General features: G+C 44.6%; 1 protein-coding gene across 1 annotated transcript in view; it reads left to right on the forward strand.

Annotated features, from left to right (window-relative positions):
- The window catches only part of HIPK2 (homeodomain interacting protein kinase 2), an 83,914-nt gene that overhangs the window by 53,487 nt on the left and 10,982 nt on the right, over positions 1-19,445 (forward strand). The window contains exons 5-11 of the mRNA XM_019611463.2: positions 487-671; positions 4,337-4,499; positions 7,051-7,270; positions 8,900-9,021; positions 12,778-12,920; positions 13,639-13,818; positions 16,550-16,831. Of these exons, the coding sequence (XP_019467008.2) occupies positions 487-671; positions 4,337-4,499; positions 7,051-7,270; positions 8,900-9,021; positions 12,778-12,920; positions 13,639-13,818; positions 16,550-16,831 (1,295 nt within the window). The remainder of the gene's footprint in view (positions 1-486; positions 672-4,336; positions 4,500-7,050; positions 7,271-8,899; positions 9,022-12,777; positions 12,921-13,638; positions 13,819-16,549; positions 16,832-19,445) is intronic.

Raw genomic sequence — 19,445 nt, forward strand, 5'->3', positions numbered from 1 at the left:
AGAAATGAAGGACTGAGATCAGGAGAGATTTCAACAAAAGGATGATATGATACCTAATACACGAATAGAATGTTTCCAATAAACTTACTGAAAATTTTTATTTATTTTATATATGTATTTTTGCTCATGAGATGCATAGTAAATTACCTAATAACACAGTCCTTTAGATGATAAATATACTGGTTGCCAGATCTTGCTTGCTACCACATGGAATCTGTTCATCTTCAGTGGAGGGTGACTAAGTGATTCATTAGCCACTGACCCACGCTAGCTGAACACTTAACAGTCTGTCTAGAGATCTGATGTGCACAAACCAGATGACAGCATGACTAGCCACCACACATTTGCTGTGTAGCTTCAGCAACAACTCCTTTAGACATAGAGGCTTGTGGGTCATGTGTTCCAACGAGGAGTAAGCATGGTTTGCTGGAGACCTGGCCATCTGCTCCTTCACCTTAGCACTCATTCTTGTCTTTTCTCCTGTAGGTAAATATGACAACAGATTTGGAAGGAAGTGATATGTTGGTGGAAAAGGCAGACCGACGGGAGTTTATAGATCTGTTAAAGAAGATGTTGACGATAGATGCTGATAAGAGAATAACACCAATTGAAACTCTGAACCACCCTTTTGTCACCATGACGCACTTACTCGATTTCCCTCACAGCACACAGTATGTGGCCTTCCTTTCCCTGGGTTTTGAGCTGGGGGTGAAGTATTGCCTGTTATTGAAACCAAATGTGTCTAAGGGGCATAATTAAAAATTCTAAGCCCTATGTTTTAATCTTTTTCTGGCAAAAAGAAAAAAAAAGATGATTGGCAACTCTGAGGTTGTAAGAATTGTGTTGTAGATGCTTGGCATTTAAAACACGGTAGAGTGTGCAACATTCATTATGTAAATATCCGATAATTACGTATGTTTTCATTAAAATGCAGAAGAAATTATGCAATTAGTGCTGAGTATATCAGTATATCTCAAAGTAATATAGTCCTGATTGTTAGTGCAGTAATCAACCTTATCCGCAGTGGCTGCCGACCCTTTCTCCAAGAACTTTCCCGTCTTGCAGGGGTCAATTGGGGGCTGTTCGCCTTTTAAGGAAAGAGCTTTTTTTTGCAGCAGTCTGGTTTACAGAAACCAGCAGGAAAAGGCAGCAGGAAAATAAGTTCAGTTTTTGACTTTGTCGTTTCTCACCTGTGCAACTTTAATACAAAACTCTGACCTTAGATGCCACAATTTGTAATGGAGGTGGATTCCACTGCCTGATGGACATGTGAAGAAGTGTCGTGCCTTCAAGTATGACTCCTAATGCTTTATCAGAGCAGCATGAAATAAATGCAGGAAACCCAGCACATCGCTCTCATCCCGTGGGCAATTCACATAGGGCCAAATTATGGAGGTGCAAAATACAAGCACATGTAAGAGCTCTCCAGAGCATTCAAAGCACCTGGCTTTGAACATCCTGCTCTATGGCTCTTTGCAGTACAAGGTACTTTTATAGGATGTCCCTTCAGTTATTGACGTAGCACCGTACTCCATTGGGTGCTAGGTGCATGTGTGTTTAAAGGCTGTGAAAAGCTTGGGTGAAAATGTAATAGGTGCTGCTTAATACCTTAGAAGATCTTTATATGGATACCGTAGAGCAAAAGTTACAGTGCATCAGCTCTCCTGCCCATATTTGAGCTTTTACGTATCTGCAACATTTCAAGTTCATTTGGGGTAGTTTTCTCTCTGTGAAGGAGATGTAGCTGCCTTTTTATTGTGTTTATCACAAGATAAGAGCAAGTGTGTGCCAGAAAGTAGTGGGTGCATGGTCTGTGTAGACCCAGGCTTATCCTGTACAGACATCTGTGAGTGTTGTTATCTCTAAGTAGATACTAAGTGATAAAAGTAATGAAAACAAGACAGGAAATTGTTGTGCTAAATAGAGAAAAAGTAAGTTTTCAATATAAAAGCATAAGTTAAAAAAGGACTGTCTTTTCTAACAGTGTTAGCGTCATACACAGAAGTCATTTAATTTTCAACAGCCAATTGTGTGAGATAGGAAAGATTTGTGACACAATACATGGCCATAAGAAATCCTTCTGTAATATTACAGGCAGGTCTTCACTTCTGAAGTTCTCACTCGTGGCTGCTCAGGCAAAGCCCCAGAAATGCTGAAAATGTCACTGAGACCAATACTGATGAGAGTTTTCCCCAAATGAAATATTCAGCATTAGGTCTTTGAATGCTAAATGCTGTGCCAGCCAGGTGCATAGTCCTTCTATGATGGAGAAGGTGACGGGTAAAGGGAGCAGTACCCAGCATGGCAGGTTGATGGAAATTTTGTCTGTGATTGCCTGTGGTTTTGAGAATAGAAACCACAAAGCCCTGAGAGATGGAGGGACTTGTCTTAAAAGCAAATTGGGCAGAAGAGAAAGTGAACATATATGGAAGAAGTAGCTTCTGGAAGGAATCGCTGTTGCAGAATGCTTCAGAAAGGAGGATGTGAGTTTGAGCAGCCTATGAGGGGCTGTTCTGCTTACTTCCAAGCAAACAACAAAGTGAGTTTAGCTCCCAGTCTCACATGTTTGATTGCATGACACTTAAACTGTTGGGTACTTTCTGTCCTGTTTTACTCTCTGCCTTTTTTAACTTTTTTTTTTTTTTTAAAGGACAGTATGACATTAGCAGGGATTATACTGTGTTGCATAAATCCTTTTGGCAACATATGCAACTTACCATGTATGGAAAATACATTCTTTTCAGTACTTTCTGGTTTTTAGTGGAGGAGTTAACCTGTTTGGGAAAAGTCAGTCCAATAGTCTTCCACATTCATTTGATAAAAATGTTTGAGTTCTCTAAATATTCTGCAGTTTATAGGTATTTCATAGCACTTTAGAAGATAGCACATGTTGAGCAGCTTTGCGCTGTGTCCTGAGTATTTCGTCTGCAAGTGATTATGGAACAGTAATTAAGAAACTACTTGTGAGAGAACACAGATGATCTTATGAGTAAGAGAAAAGACAGGGATAAAAAGATCAAGGTCTTCTTCCTGACCAACCAGTGAAAATACAAACTTATTCCTTTTAAGGGGAGTCATTTTTCTCATTAAAGCTCAGGTGACATGGAGTTGTCTTTACTTGCCCGACCTCTAACAGCTTAGATTGTTGTGCACACAGTTGAATTTTTACAGCAACGGCTAATTTTTGCTGCTCGTGTTTTATATTTTTCGTGGTTGGGATAGCGGAAATGAGATAAATCCCTTTATACTTTCTTAAGTTGTATTTCAGACTCTGAGGACACATTTGTAAAAACGATTACGGATTGTGGAAGGCTTGTGGAAATCATGTATTGGTTTTTAGAGCTTGGAAAAATGAGATTGTATTAAAAGCACAATTTTAGGACCGCTATATTGCTATCTCTTATGCCGTGGTATCCCAATTATAAACGTGACATTGACAGTTTCATGTACCCAGCCACAGTGCTCCAGCAATGCAGAAAGCATTTCATCTGCTTTACTGAGGGTACGAAATATGACATGCTTCAAGATTTCTTTTGCCATTATCAGTAACGTTTAAAGTAAGCTCTATGTTGAGGAAGAGGCTGCACTTTTTCCTCCAAGAGATCTGTTTTTCAATTTAAGATAACCTCAGAACCTCGTTCCCTTAGAGTGTCAATGAATCTGATTTGACATAACCTTTTGGCACATGAAGAGTCCCATTAACTGGGAGAGGACAGCACACGTTTTTTAAGATAAACATCTGTGGAAGTATTTAGCCAGGCAGGGGCAGTGTTTTAGGCACTTGTCTGAGTTGAGCCATCTGTAACTACTTTTTAAAAGAGTAAGACTTTACAGGAGTCTCAGCAAAATTCTTCCTTGCAAGGGACTTCTAAAATAACATTTAGACATACACTGATACAGGAAGCATTAGTTGTCTTTTCCTCTCAGGTTCAGTCATCCTACTGGAATAAAATCAGTATCTCTCTTTCTTGCTCTCAGTCTCTCACTCTCTCAAACTAACTCTTTGGTTTTTCTCACCCTGACATCTGAAGACTGAAAGATTTGCTGGCTTTCTGTGACTTACATTGCAGAGTTCAGACCGAAAAGGGCATCTGGGAGTCCACAAGCAGGCACTCTCATCCTGTCACATATTTAGCCCTCTTCAATGCAAGGAGGGCTAGCCTGATTCTCACTGGTTAAGAGGGACTTGCACAAATAGCAAAGAGCTCATGTGACTAGAAAGTGCCAAGCCTGCCATTGAGACCTAACAATGGGGCTAGGGTCTCTGTGATGAACTGTTGCCCTAGTTGGAAGGTTGATTTTCTGTCTCTTCCTTGCCTTCCTTTTCCTTGCCCAGTGTTAAGTCCTGCTTCCAGAATATGGAGATTTGCAAGCGGCGGGTGAATATGTATGACACTGTGAACCAGAGCAAGACACCATTCATCACCCACGTAGCCCCGAGCACATCTACCAACTTGACCATGACTTTTAACAACCAGCTGAACACAGTGCACAACCAGGTAAGAGCACTGATCAGAAGCAGCCAGTGCTTGAAATTTTTACATCAGTAGGGCCTAAAAGATGAAAAGCAAACACAGCATCTAATTTTCCTTGCCTGCAAAAAACTGTTACTTTTCTACTATCCTTCCTCCATTCTTTCTCATTCAGGCAAGCATTAATCTTACGTCCTTCTGTGTGATTGTGAAATGTTGCTGTCATCATTTATGTTATTGTTGGGGATGATAAATCCTGTTTACCTGAGAAGTTGCTATGGGGAAAAGCTCATTAGTCCCTTAATGCAGCAGCAGAACTGCATTCAGTGGATCAAGCAGAAGTATTTGTGATCTTACAGTACTCCTTCAAATTGACATTGAAGTAAGAAGAATTAAAACCCTTCTAAACAGATGTAGCACTGCAACAGATCGACAGGAAAGAATGGTTTTGGGGTAATGTTTATTCTTATCTCCCATTGGTTTCACTCCAGGTGCCACAATTGACGTGGGCACTCTGTTAGAGAACACACTGCATGCTACATTGGTGGGCTCTGGCTTCGTAATTGTGCTTTGGGCTCCTGCATTTGTTTTACATGCCCCAGTGTTGGGGAGTGCTGTGCTGGCAAATTCATGGCTAGCAGGCTAAGCTTTCTGCTGTGGGACTGTTTTACAACAGCAAAAGGAAACCCTCCAGGGACAGCATTCTAGGAGACTGAAGCTCAAGAAATAGCTGCTATCCTTTAAGCCTTTCTGGATAAGACTGCTTGAAATTCACTCTAGAGATTGCAAGTGGTATTGTGGAAATGGCACTTGGTATTTCAAAAGCAAAGGAGCTGAACAGTTCTGTGTAGGTGTACAAGGTGTTCCTGTGTCACTCAGAAAGCCAGACTTCATGAGTCAGTTCTTGATACATGCGATCACAGAACGTCTTTTGGAGTAATTCATTGAGCAGATTCACACAGAGGTAGGTCATGGTTCAGTGTAACAGTATTATAAAAACGAGTTCCCATTCTTGACTGTTTCTGAGATGCAGAGTAGGAAACTTTGTTCTGCGTGCTCTGCTAGGCTCCAGCTGCATGGCAGAGACACCATTTGTACCATAGCTGCTAGTAGGAAATGCAGGCTTGCTTTCATTTCCTCACTGCTCATTTGATGTTCAGATCAGTTGCCAGCTCAGGAGGTCTGTGGTAATCTGAATTTTCGTAAGGGGTGTGTATTGTGAGCAGAACTGGTATCTCCAGTGTTCCTAGAAATGGTAGAAACATTTCCAGGAAGGGCGTTTTGATTTGAACAAGCTCCAGATTTTTACCATCCTCTCGAACGTGCCACTCATTGTGGTTCCCAGCACTCTCTGTCTGCAGAATCTTTGGGTTTTGCCTCCATCCAGTTGCAGTACCCGAGAACCGTGGCGTGGGAGCTGCCGTGTTTGCTGCTGGGTGTGGTGCACGGGGGAACAGATTGCACTTCTCTGCCTTTGCACAGAGTGGGGAGAAGGAGGAGATGTTTCTCCATAGTGCCCCTTGTGACTATGGCTGTGCAGCATGCGTACCCATCCCCAGTTCAGTGGCAAACAGGTCATTGTGTAGAGCCGAGTTTGCCACCTCCTGCAGTCTAGGCTTCAAGGCTTCACCTTGGGCTTGTTCATATGTACATTCACCAAAAGATAAGTGTTTGAATGGGAGGGCTAGCAGGGAGGAAAAGGGTGGGCTCTGTTTTGGTACATTTGCCTAGACATTAATGCTGAGGGCATATTTTTGTAGAGCAGTGGCAAAACTATTTAGGGGTTGTTTGTCTGCAACTGCTACAGATTTGGTCCAAATAAAGCACAAGTCACCAAAAGATTTCTAAATGTTTTGCAGAGCAGTGTGCTGATTTTTGTGGCTTTGCAACATCCACTGCTGGAGCTTCTGCTCTGAGAGATTTTAATGTCAAGCCAAGCAAAATTTGGACTTGGAAAGTACTGTTATTTCTACCTAGTGTTATTCTTCCAATGCTTTCTAATTTAAATATAATTTGAGTAGCTTGTACTAGCTTAGATGCAAGATAGAGGGAAGTCTGAACAATGAGCCCCCCTCTTAGACTGATGCTTTGCAGGGCAAGGAGATGCTGAGTTTCTTTTACCTCAGCAACGTGAGCTTTTTGTAGAGTTGTATGCGCGACGAGAAAAGAACATGATTTGGAGATAGCAGCATTTTCTGAACCCATCTTCTATATGCTGCAAATCAGAGCAAGTTAAGGGCTGTCTGGGGCTGCAGTTCTCAACTGGAGAAGATTCTCTGTCTCTGAGCATTTCCAGCAGCTCCATGTGGCCGCAGGTCCCACGGCATGGTACAGTGCTGTTATTTAGGCAAACCACACTCCTTTTTCCATCACTGTCCTCACCTCCATGCTCCTCGGTGTCCTGCTCTGTTCTTTGTTTGTTTTTGATTTGCTGTTTTTAATTTAGATTTTCTTTTCTTTTATCTTACACTATTTATTTTATTTTTTAATTTTACTTTTGGATTTCACATCTCCAACGTACCCATCTCCCTCATTTTATTTGTTGTTTGTTTTTGTTTAATTCCCGTCATTCCTTTAGACCACCAACCTGGCTCCCACCTCCTCCAGTGCCACTATTTCCTTAGCCAACCCCGAAGTCTCCATACTAAATTACCAATCTGCACTCTACCAGCCCTCAGCAGCGTCCATGGCTGCGGTGGCCCAGCGGAGCATGCCCTTGCAGACAGGAACAGCGCAGATCTGTGCCCGGCCCGACCCCTTCCAGCAAGCTCTCATCGTCTGCCCACCAGGCTTCCAAGGTAAGTCACAGCTTCACCTGGTCTTAACACTCCCCCGGCTCTGTCCCAGCTGCTGATTTATCTAGCTCTTGTTTGGAACGAGCTTCCTTCGTTCAGATCATATGGAAAGACATTTGTTGGCTTGTAAATCTGAGCAATGAGGTTGTTGCAGATTACTCAGATGTCAGCAGGGTGAAATATCTACAACAGCAGAGGATCTTGCAGGCGATATGTTGCCTTTACCACGTGGGTTAAAGGTGGCTGATTAAAAATAATGGGACAAGCACTGAAAAAAGAGGTGGGGAAGAACTTGCAATATCTGTCATCCTTTGCCCTAAACATAAAGTTTGAGGTTCTTCTGCCTCACTTTGGTAAACTTGAAAACTTCCCCCTAAAACAGGAATTAGTCATTGCATAAATAACTGGTTCAACGCTTCTTGGTAATTCAGGTGTTAAAAAGGGAACTCAGGAAGTTAACACAGTAGAGAGTGTGGTGCTGGTGGTAGTGAGGGTTTGTCCCATGACAGACACTTATGAGTATTTACCAGGACAATTCCATCAACTCCAGCCCTGCTAGTTAATTATTACTAAGTCATATCTTACACCTCTGTACTCCCACCATATGGACCGTCTGTCAGACAACTTGGGTGATGACCAACCTTAGCCACTTCTCTTTCTTTTAACTTAATATGCTGAAATCATTTTGTAAAACTAATTGGGCATCTTTAAGAAGTGGTCTAAATAAACCTTGGTTCAGCTGATGCAACTTCTGCTGCGTTTTTCCAAGCCTCTCTGTACATCTGTCTCTAGGCACTTGTTAGAGTTCTACAAGATTATCAAAGCTCTTTTGAACTGGAGGAGTTTAGTTAGACTTCTTCCACATAGTTAAAATGCATCACAAGGGTTTGACTTCAGAAATGCTGTACTAGAATATGTAAGCTAACATCTTCTGCTTGCTGTCTTGAGAAATCTCTGTAAGAAAGAAGGTAGCTTGAAGACTGTGCCATGCACTAAGGTGATGAAGAGGAAGGCTTTCTCCAGAACAGTTAGGCTAATGTTTGGCTAAGAGCAACAGCTGGAGTTTGAGGTGTGCTAGATTAAACATAATAAAATCAGAATCTTTAAAATTTGACTCCTGGGAAACTGTGCAAGAGAAAATCACCCATCCCAGTCAAGATTGAGTTAGTGCACAGTTCTGGATTACATTTGTCCCACACTGATAACAAGGGAGCATTCTCATAGCAGTGTTTCTTGTTTGGCAAGGACCATTTTCTATTATCAACCCAGAGAACATCCGGTAAGAGAAGCCATTTCCTCCTCACTCTTTCTTTTCTCCCTGTACGCATTATATTGAAATGTTTCCCCTGGATTTGAGATAACTTAAAAATATGAAATCAGTTAATCCCTTAACATCTTTGAAAATGTCTCTCCTGTACCCTCATGAATATACTGTGCTTATCAGCGTCTGATGGATGTCTTTGGGCTAGGCTGGAATATGTGGATCTCCTAGAACTTAATTTTTCAGAAGGACTAAACACTGTGATTTAAATGGACATCAGTGAATGTCTTTAGGCTCCTCTTAAAATGAGACCCCCATCCTTAGCAATGCTGTGTATGACTAATGCTGTATTTTCTGTGCTTGTGAAACAGGGTTACAAGCCTCTCCTTCGAAGCATGCTGGGTATTCAGTTCGGATGGAGAATGCTGTTCCCATTGTCACTCAGGCTCCTGGGGCTCAGCCTCTTCAGATCCAGCCAGGACTCCTCGCACAGGTAATGAGCTCTGAAGACCCCAAACAGAGGAGGTTATTTTGTGTGTTATTTAGCTCTTGGAAGCTGGAGAGAGTAGCTTTCTCTGAGGGCCTTCTGTGCTGTAGTTTGGAGAAATGGGCAGCCATAAAGAGTCAGCAACTTTATCTGAAATGCCTAAACCTTACCCAATTCATTGTCCTGCTGCTACATCAGAGTTGCAAATGACTCTGGAAAGACTGTCTGTTCTTCTTCATTGAAATCAGTGGGGATCTCAGAGGAGGCTGTGTCAGGCCTCTGCTGAGGGGAATCGGTAGGAACCTTCCTGGATCCTTCTGAACTTGCAATCTCAACAGCAATTTTTGCAGTTGTGCTGGTGAATTGCATGCTGCTGAAAAACATTTTCTGTGTTTTAATTTTGCAGCTTTTTATGAATCGTATCTCTGTTCATAAGTTATGGAAGAGATGTAGTTGGCAAAGACAAGGACCTGATGGCCAAGGAGCTCACATTGTCAGCAACACCTGTTGGCACAGTTGCCCAATGTACTCTCACAGAAAAAGCATGGTTCCTCCCAGCAAGACCAAATGGGAATGAGAACCACTTATTACATACACTTCCTCAAAGAGACACCTATCTCCTCTGAAAAAAAAAAAAAGAGTAGTTTTTCACCCCTTGTGCTGCCTTTAGTTCATCTGTCCCTACAGCTTTTCAGTTGATGCCAGGTAGTATCAGGCATGTTTCTGGGATCAAAAGTATATTTAGTATTAAGTTGTACAGCCTGGAAAAGATGATCTGCAGTTCAGAAATGCTCATGTGCAGTCAGGTACAGGCAGACTTCAAGATTTATGCCCATGCACTGAGTTGCCAGGGTATGTCTGTTGGTGCAATTACTCTTCTTCAGCAGCTACCAATAACACTTATTTGATGAAGACAAATTAAAGCACAACTTGCAGCCTCCGTGATTTCCATTAGCTAACATGACGTACTCGTTCCCAATAGAAAAGTCTCTGGTAGAGGGCCATCTGACATAAGCCTGCTCAAATGCTGAATCTATCCCAGTTGAAACCTGTGGTAACAGTCTGTGTGGGCCATCTCTCTTGTCTGGTGGAAAAAGAAGGCCTAGGAGGCAGGGGGAACAGGGATAATTGCAAAGTGAGTGCTGTCTCTGCAGGCAGAATTGCAGACACCTGTCACAGTGTTGGTGTACAGGGATGAGGGTCTGATCTGAAGCATGGTGAAGCCCATAGGATCTTAACAGATCCTAGAAGACCTTGGGTCCTGCAGTTCCTTTTTCTTCTCAAGGTGGCCTCTCTCGGGTCACCACTCTGTGGTAGCAAGTCCTCTGAAGAGGCTTTGCTCCATATGGCTGTCCTGTCCCACTTACAGGAACTCTGTTTCTTGGGCTGCCCTCTGATACTTTCTATTGATGTTTTTTGCACTGTCAATTTGGCAGGGCTTATTTGAGCTGCTTCTGAAAAATGCTCCTCAATTGCATAGATTTTATTTTTGATTTAATAGGAGAGAGACAGTCTCTGTCTGCTGATATATCTGCCTGTCTCACATGATGAGAGGCATTAGCTTCTGCTCTTATGGCAAAGCTTTCTGATAGATGGTGGTGGCATCTGGTGTCCACTGGCCCTGCTTGGTTGGGGCTGAGCAGCTGGCCTCACAAACAAATCTGTACCCAATTCCAGTTTCCTGAATGGAAAAACACAGCTCCTTTGTAATGCCTTGTAGTCACATCTGATCTTTGAATGACTGTGTCTCTCTCTGAGCTGTGAGCTGTTCCTCTCATGCACAGCTGGTTATCAAGCACTGCTCAGACCAGACTGTCCAAACTCCAACTACTAGAGGGGCTGTCCCCAGCAAAGAGCCTGCTGCCTCCCAAGCAAGTTTGTCCAGATATTGTATGCACAGAGGCCACTGAAAATGGGCTGATCCCATCTTTACAAATATCTCTGTACAGCTTCAGATCTCAAAAGGGGCAAAGCTGTACAATCTTCTCTCAGGCTTCTGTGACATTACCCAGAACTGTCCTCTGTCCTTGGATAATGCCCTGAATGCTTGAATTTCTCGCATTTTAACTCCATCCCAGCAATATTTCTTCCCATAGAAGTTCTGTCACCAGCTTTCAGAGCAAGCACATTTATTCCATTAGTTGTTCTTGTTTACACCACAGGTGGGAACTTAGTTGCACCAGGGGCTGCATCACCTCCAGGAAGCAGAGGCCAGCACCAGACTCTGACACAACAGCACAATTTCAAAATAATGCAATAACTGAGAACAGATTGAGGCTGCAAGCACGAGCCGTCCATGTGTAAGCACAGCGTGCTGTGCTGGTGGATCAGCCTAGACAAGTCTTATCTGCAGATTAAATGATTCAGTGGTCCTTACCTAATAAGTGAGGAATTTATGCCTGGACCCTGACACTGAATCCGAATTTATGCTCTGCAGGAGGAAAAGGAGTTTGTATGTGTTCACTTCTCCTACTGAAAAGGGAGGAAGCAGTTTTCTCTGCAAGTAAATCCTGATAGCCCCTTGGGCCCGAGCACAACAGTAGTTGAGTCTCATCTTTTAACTCAAAGCTGGTTAAAAAAAAAAAAAAGAAAGCTACCTTTCCTACCTGATCTTTTACCTTTTCATCACTTCCTTCTACCTACTCTGACCAGCACCAAACCATGGCTGCAGCTGCTAAGAGGCCTCATAAGAGCAGCCTTTTCATCTAACATGGCATAATTACAAGATGATAAAAATTTGGAGTGGAACTGGGAAAAGTTTCATTTTTATACTGAGGGTGGCAGAGGGTGATTGGGGTACAGGTTATGGGATGCTTGTGAGGATGGAGATGGGGGTATGTCTGTATGAAGCCTCCCTTCTTTAAAATTTAGCCTCCATAGGCCTGTGAGATTACATAATATGGGCCTATGGAGGGCTGCGTTCCCCAGCCCAGGCAGCATAAAACAAAGAAAGTTTCCCTCTAAAGGAATTGCAGTGTGACCAAGACAAAAAATTATTTGATTCATGTGGAGTCAGTGGAGTGGGATGACCTGAGGGATGATGGCATAGCAGAGCAATGACTCGACTTACAGAGCAGAGGTCTCCACCCTGTGAGGGGGGCAACCACTGAGCAAAAGCCAGAGAGTGTATGTAGGGAACAGGCACATGATGTGCAGCAGTCAGTGTACAGCTACTCTCTGCTTTGGCCAAGGGAGTCATAGGTAGCTGGACTAGGCAGCAAGATGTTCGTGCTGTGGAGAGCCCCCAGAATCCTCTTCCCTCTTCGTGAAAGCCTTCAGCCCCTTGTTTTCTGTCCTGATCCCTGAAATTCTTTCTCCTTTTAAGCTGCTTTAAGTTCCCAAAGTCCTCTAGGGTCTGTTGAGGTCAGAGGGAAAATTGGCTGGAGGCAGGGAGAAGTCCCATTTAATAAGACCGTAACTCCCAGTTGATCTGAATAGTCGAAATTAAAAAGTGCTAATCTATTGGAAGTTTAGATTGAAATGCAGACCAGTTTCACTCTCTCCCATTCCAAGTTTAACCTGACACACAGCTACTGCTTTGAAAATCAGGGATTTTTTCTTTCTTTTGTGCTATCTATATTGATAACTTCACTACTTCTGCTGCTGTTTCCTAAAAGTATTCGTAATCTATAACTGAAAAGCTCCAAGTGCTGTGTAGGATGACCACAGTTATTACGAGGAGCCCCAGCTGGGTTTGGGTGATTGCTTATATGCCGTTTATGATGACTCTTATTAAGAAACACTTTTTCCTCTGGCCAACAGCAAGCATGGCCCAGCGGCACACAGCAGATCCTGCTCCCTCCTGCCTGGCAGCAGCTGACTGGGGTGGCCACCCACACTTCTGTCCAGCACGCGACCGTCATCCCTGAGTCCATGGCAGGCACCCAGCCGCTGGCAGACTGGAGGTAAATCAGTGGCACATGGAGAACATGCGTATGTGCCCATGGGACAGCCGGCACGTGTGTGATGATGGCCTTTGGACTGGGGCACTGGCACTTGAGCAGGAGGGTTATCTCTGGGAATGGGGATTCAGCAGCGTATTTATTGTCATGGAGCACTCTTTGATATCCCATGGGCAACAAGAGTGCACAACGAAAAGAAATTCTCTCCCAGACTGCTCTAGCAGAAAGCTGAGCAGTCTGCTCCCAGTCCTGCTGTCTTCTCCAGCCTTCCCATGCTCCCCATGGTCTCTGTCAGAAGCCCATACCAAGAGTCACCCACCCTGGATCTGTGTGATTTTTTGCTTGGACTTCGGGGCTTCCTATAGTGGTCCCCAGTGCTGGAGAAGGCCTAGGAAGCCACCAGTAATGGAGAGGGCTGTTGGCTATGGCCTCACAAGGCTGTGAAGCAGGAGGGAAAGGCCGGGGGCTGCAGCCTCAGCCTCCGGCACCCTGCAGCAAATTGTGTCCCCCTGTCTGAGAGATACAGGCAACTTCTCTGTCCACCATTCCCCAGACCCAGCACCATGCCCACTTCCCTGCGGGGGGAAACACTCCTTCCTGGAGATAAACCATGGCACCCAAGAGCTCCAAGGGTAGAACCTAAGTGCAGGTGGCGGGGAGAAAGCCTGCTGGGGAACCACCGGTCGCATTTTAAGCGTGTCCCTGTCTCTTCTCTTTGCAGAAACACCCATGCTCATGGCAGCCATTATAATCCCATCATGCAGCAGCCCGCGCTGTTAGCTAGCCATGTGACTCTCCCTGCAGCCCAGCCCGTCAATGTGGGTGTTGCTCACGTCATGCGCCAGCCGCCCACCGCTGCCACCTCCGCCAGGAAGAGTAAGCAGCACCAGTCGGCGCCTCGGTGAGTGAGCCCGGCCCCGCCGCTGGACTTGGTGGGCCCGAAATGCAGGCGTGCTGATAGGAGTGGGGTTTCCAGAAGCCTCTGGGGCAAAATAAAGCTTGTTCCACTGCCCTTGACTTTTTGTGAGTGGACTTCTGCTGGTTCATTATGGGGCAGTTGGGTGTGTTTTATAGCCAGCAAACACCACGTGGTGTGGTGGGGATGCAGACAGGAGGTTCAGGCCCTGCTTGTACAGGATGTTATGCTGCTGTGATTGCATGAGGCCTTGCAGTCACCAAAAACATAAAATTTTCAGATCAGTGTGGCACAGTGCCCGCTTGCCAAACCTCTTTTACTTGCACTCCTGAGGTGCAGTGCCTGCATGTCCGTGGGGCGGTGCACTTCCAGAGACTGCACCTTCAGGAACAGGTGCCTGATGTTTGCGTGTAAGACCTGCCCTTTCAGAAGCAGTTGAATGATAATCACAAAATCGTAGGGTGTGGGAGGGGCCTCTGGAGTTCATCTAGTCTAAATTCCTGCTAAAGCAGAGGGTTCCCTAGAGCAGGTTATGCAGGAAAGCATCCGGGCAGGTTTTGAATGTCTCCAAAGAAGGAGACTCCACCACTTCTCTGGGCAGCCTGTTCCAAATCTAAGTTTGATGCACTGCAGAGCAGAGGACTGAGGTGGCTGTGGGCTGCCTTCAAGCTCTCAAGCTCCTAAAACAGGTGGTTGGAGCCTATCTACAATAGTGCACAGCAGCAACAGATATCCACATCAACCTTTTTGCCTAACCATGACAGCATCAAACAGGGAGCATTTTGTAAAGGCACCTCATGAGGGAGCAGTCCTTAGATGCTGGGATCTATCAAATCTAGGTAGGAGCATTTGGCTCTGCAAGAAGAAAGTTGGGTATTCCTTCATGTTGTGTGGTGCAATTAAAATGGTGGGATGACTGTGGTGCCTGTCACAGCCCTGTGGTCCTGCCTACAGAACTACAGTACAAGGCTACTGAAGGTGTATGTGCAACCGTCCTGGGGAAAGTCCTCTGGACTGTGAGAATAGCTCCTCTACTGAGCTACATTTCTTTTTTTTTTTTTACGGTAGGGGGAACAGGGGGGGAATGCAGAAAAGAGCCACAAGTGCAGAGAAGAGAACTAAAATGGGTCACTACTTCTTCAGTGGCAAAAACAGAGGAGCTTGTGGTTTTCCTGGGTGACTGGACTCGGGCCAGAGGAGCTCGGAGTTCACAACCAATTTTCCTCTAGTTAAGAGGCCGCTATTTAAATCCTTCCCATTTATCTGCTCTCTAATGTTGCATTTACTTTGGGTGAGCTCCAGCTGTCTTAGTCCATTCGCAATGTAGAGCAGAGGCAGCTCTGTCCCCAGCAAGCCAGTAAAAGAGAGCGCCTGTTGCAACAAACATGCCTGTGCAGGGCCTCCCGTCTCTCACCCCTCTGCAGGAGCAGGGTGCCTGTGTTGGGGAGGAATTGGACGCTTGCAGAGCGGACTGCTTTCTAGGGCTGTACATTGTAGTTAATTGTGATGCTTTTGTAGCTAAATGAGGAACGTGCTCCTTTGGAAAGAAGGGTACTCCATGCTGCTCATTGATATTCAGAAAGCACTGCAAATGCTACTGTGCAGTCATTTGTTATGCAAAAGACCCTGTGTAAGTTGGTATAGTGTGATATGTCCATAATGACTTCCTTTTGACAGATGCCACCTATTCCTTTTGTTAGCTTTTAGGCCACACTGAAAATGCAACCCACATCCCACTGTAGAACAAAGCGAGAACTTTGTGTTTCTTGCATTTTCAAATGCTCTGCAATAAGCAGAATAAATACAATTTAAAAAAAAAATAAACGAAATTAACAAGATGGGCTTTAGTTAGTAAATATATCTGCAGACCTGTGCCACAGTTTTCTGTGCTGAGATCTCCAATCCAGCGGTTTGTTTACAACTTTCAGACAGGGAAGATGAAGTAGGAAGATGGAGAAAAAACAAGGGATTGAGCATTATTTTCAGTACATAACAAAAAGATTGTTCTTTTCTTTCTGACTGATGGGTGCTGTATTTGCATCCTCACATGGGTATGACATGAAACTGAGTATATGCCTTCCTGTCTAGGTACTCCGATATACAGGACTTCTAGAGGATGAAGCATGGGGCAGGAAATGTTAATTGAAAACGTTCTTAACTGGCAAATTAAATTTTCAACTAAGTAAAGCAGTTTTCCTGATAAGTGATTGCTGTTTTCCACCATAAATTCTAATTTTACCTTTAGCATTTTTCTGGACAGAAAAAAAAACCAACAAAACAACCAAACTGATCGTGGTGCATACATGCAGTTCACCAGGTATGGGAGAAAGGGATTATCCTTTGGGTTCTTTCTCCTTGTGTGATGGCCATGCAATGCCGGCCTGTGTTTTGTATGTCTGGCTTGTAAGTCTGTGTGACTGGCTTCTGCTTCCCAGCCTAAACTATAGCCAGGGACTCCTGGGAGGCAGCATTTCTCATCTGGAAATTTATGTGGAAAATGAAATAGAGTTGTTGTTTTTTTTTACTAAAAGGAAATACTTTTCAGCCAATTATAAGTCATGTGAGGCACTCTGACCTTTGGAAAGGTGACCGTGCCGATTTTGCAGTTTTCCCAGACTCAATAAGTCAGTGTGAGGGAACGAGAGGCTGAGAGTCAAAAGCCATGGCAACTGAGCAAGCTGAGATTTAACCAACTAACAGCTTTTCCCATTTCCAGAAATGCATCCACCTACGAAGTTTCGTCCTCTCAGTCCATCAGCTCGCCTCAGCGGTCGAAACGAGTGAAGGAAAACACACCTCCTCGCTGTGCCATGGTGCACAACAGCCCTGCCTGCAGCACTGCCGTCACCTGCGGCTGGGGTGACGTGGCCACCAGCACCACGCGGGAGCGGCAGCGGCAACCCATAATCATTCCCGACACCCCCAGCCCCGCAGTGAGTGTCATCACTATCAGCAGCGACACCGATGAAGAGGAGGAGCAGAAGCATGCACCCACCAGGTGAGCAGCAGCTCTGCTCTTCTCTCTGCGGGTGAGAAAAAGAGGCAGAGGAGTTCTGTAGGGTCCCAGCAGTTATGGTTGGGTCTTGGCACCCGGGTCGTCTTTAGTTTGGGAGGAAAGGTGATGGAGGAGCTGAGGTTCCAGCAGAGGACTTTGCAGACCTAGCTCATGTTCCTCGTCAGTCTGTACGTTTGCTGTGGATTTTGGAGAAGTGTCATAGCCTCTCTGTACCATAGTTTCTCATCTCTAAGAGGAAATAATAGTTTACTCTATTTTGAGGGATTGTTCAAAGGAGCTCTTGGAAGATCTATGATAATGAGCCCTTTAAATCACATAGCTATTTAAAACAAAGACAGTAAGAAAGGTTTGGAAGGAAAGTAGCTTGAAACAGCCTTTTCTCTTTCTAAGTAATCCAAGCAAAGCATTAAATGATGCCTTCCATACCTCGTATTTTCCATTAAAAGGACATGAAAACAGTTAAAGTTTGAGTTTTAACTGCTCAGTAAAGAGTAAGTACATTTGTACGAGGGTTGCTCAGCTCTGATTGTATTTCCAGAACATCCCAGATACATTGTCATAGGAGTGGCAGAAATTGATGGCTTCTTGACTGGCTGCAGAGAGGCATAGATGAGGCTATAAAGACTGTGGTGACATAGTTTGCTCCTTGGAGAATTATTTCACCCAAATAAACAGTGCAGCACAGGGCAGCTGCCACTGCTGATCATCAGCTGTGGATGAAAGAGGACTGCATTTTCCAGGAGTGTCTTTTCAGCGCCTTTGATCATGTGCAGGCACTCTAGATTTCCCATCTGATGCCAGTCAGAGGATATCATTCTGTTTTATAAGTTGTAGAGAAGTAGCTGTGCAAACAGCTGAATAATCATACCATCTTTATGCGGGTAACTGAGCTGGGAGTTTTTTAACCTTGTCCCTCCAGTACTGCCAGGAGAGAGTTATTACTATTTCTTATTTAGGACATGCTCCATGGCAGATTTTATTTTAATCACTGGAGATAGATATCTATATCTCTACATCTCTGCGCTGCACTGATAAGTGGAATCCTGCAGATGTTCACAGAACAAATGAGATGCGTTTGGCCTCAAGGAGCTAAACATCTGTAAAGAGGAGCTGTTCAGTTCAGGTGCCTAGAGCCACAGTTTCAACCTGCCTGTCATCAGCCACTTCTGCTTTCCTATTCCTTTTTCCTTACCAGTGAACTTCACTAGAGATTGCTCAGTGCATCTCAAATTTAAGCTCACCATTAGTGAAATGATTATCATGGGGAATTGATCACAGGACAGCCATCACGTATTTCACCTTAAAAAAGAAAATCCTTAGTTTGGTAGAAGAAAGTATATTAGTATATTTTTGGAAAGGGTTAGAGTTCAGAGTGGAAATCAGGACTAGAAATAAAAGAGTCCCTTAAATCACAGAATCACAGAATTGTAGGGGTTGGAAGGGACCTCCAGAGATCATCGAGTCCAACCCCCCTGCCAAAGCAGGCTCCCTACCCCAGGTCGCACAGGTAGGTGTCCAGGCGGGTCTTGAGTATCTCCAGAGAAGGAGACTCCACGACCTGCCTGGGCAGCCTGTTCCAGCGCTTTGTCACCCTCACCATAAACAAGTTCTTGCGCACATTTGTGCGGGACTTCCTATGCTCCAGTTCCTGGCCGTTTCCCCTTGTCCTGTCTCCACAAGCTGCTGAAAAGAGTCTGGCCTCGCCACTCTGCCCCCCACACCTTAGGTATTTATAGACCTGGATCAGGTCCCCTCTCAGTCTTCTGACTAAACAGACCCAGTTCACTTAGCCTGTCTTCACAGGGGAGATGCTCCAGGCCCTTCACCATCTTTGTGGCCCTCCACTGGACTCTTTCTAAGAGATCCCTGTCTTTTTTGTACTGGGGAGCCCAGAACTGGACACAGTACTCCAGATGAGGCCTTACCAGGGCAGAGTAGAGGGGGAGGATCACCTCCCTCGACCTGCTGGCCACTCTCTTAAATAGGGAGTCCCCTTTTCCAGGACTCTTAACGGAAAAGAAGAACAAGATAAGAGTTGCTGAAAACTAAGGTTGTGAAGGTAGGCAACATGAAGAAGGCAGATAGCTATCTCAAGAGTTAGGGAAGCTGTTTGCAACACCACGGTGCTGTGATCCCAGGCTTTGAGAGATCATGTACAAGTATTTATATTTACCGCCTGGGTGTCATCTTGAACCTGGAGTGAGGTGGAAGGAAGAGCTGTCTCTTCCACCTCAACTTGGCTGCTATGTGATCAGTTGCTTCGCTCAGCACCACTCCAGGGAGAGAGGCAGAACAAAGTTCTGGAGAGTGTCTGGAAATCAAGTTGGGAGTGTAGGGTATTTAAATGTTTGGCCAAGATCTAGTGGGGGGCTAGGAAAGTACTCCTGGGAACCAGACTTATATAAACAAACTGGCTTTTATATGGCTAAATCATATTCAGGACACGTTCCTGCCTAGGATGAGATCCCTGGCTACTTTTTGTATCCATATGGCATACCTATACAGAGTGCCAGGACTACAGCATTCTTGGGAGGCCAAAGCTAAAGAGTTAGATTTAATTCCTAAGCAGTGTAGAGACATTTTGCATGGACATGGG

Source organism: Meleagris gallopavo, chromosome 1, assembly GCF_000146605.3.
Source record: "Meleagris gallopavo isolate NT-WF06-2002-E0010 breed Aviagen turkey brand Nicholas breeding stock chromosome 1, Turkey_5.1, whole genome shotgun sequence".
Taxonomy (NCBI): Eukaryota; Metazoa; Chordata; class Aves; order Galliformes; family Phasianidae; genus Meleagris; species Meleagris gallopavo.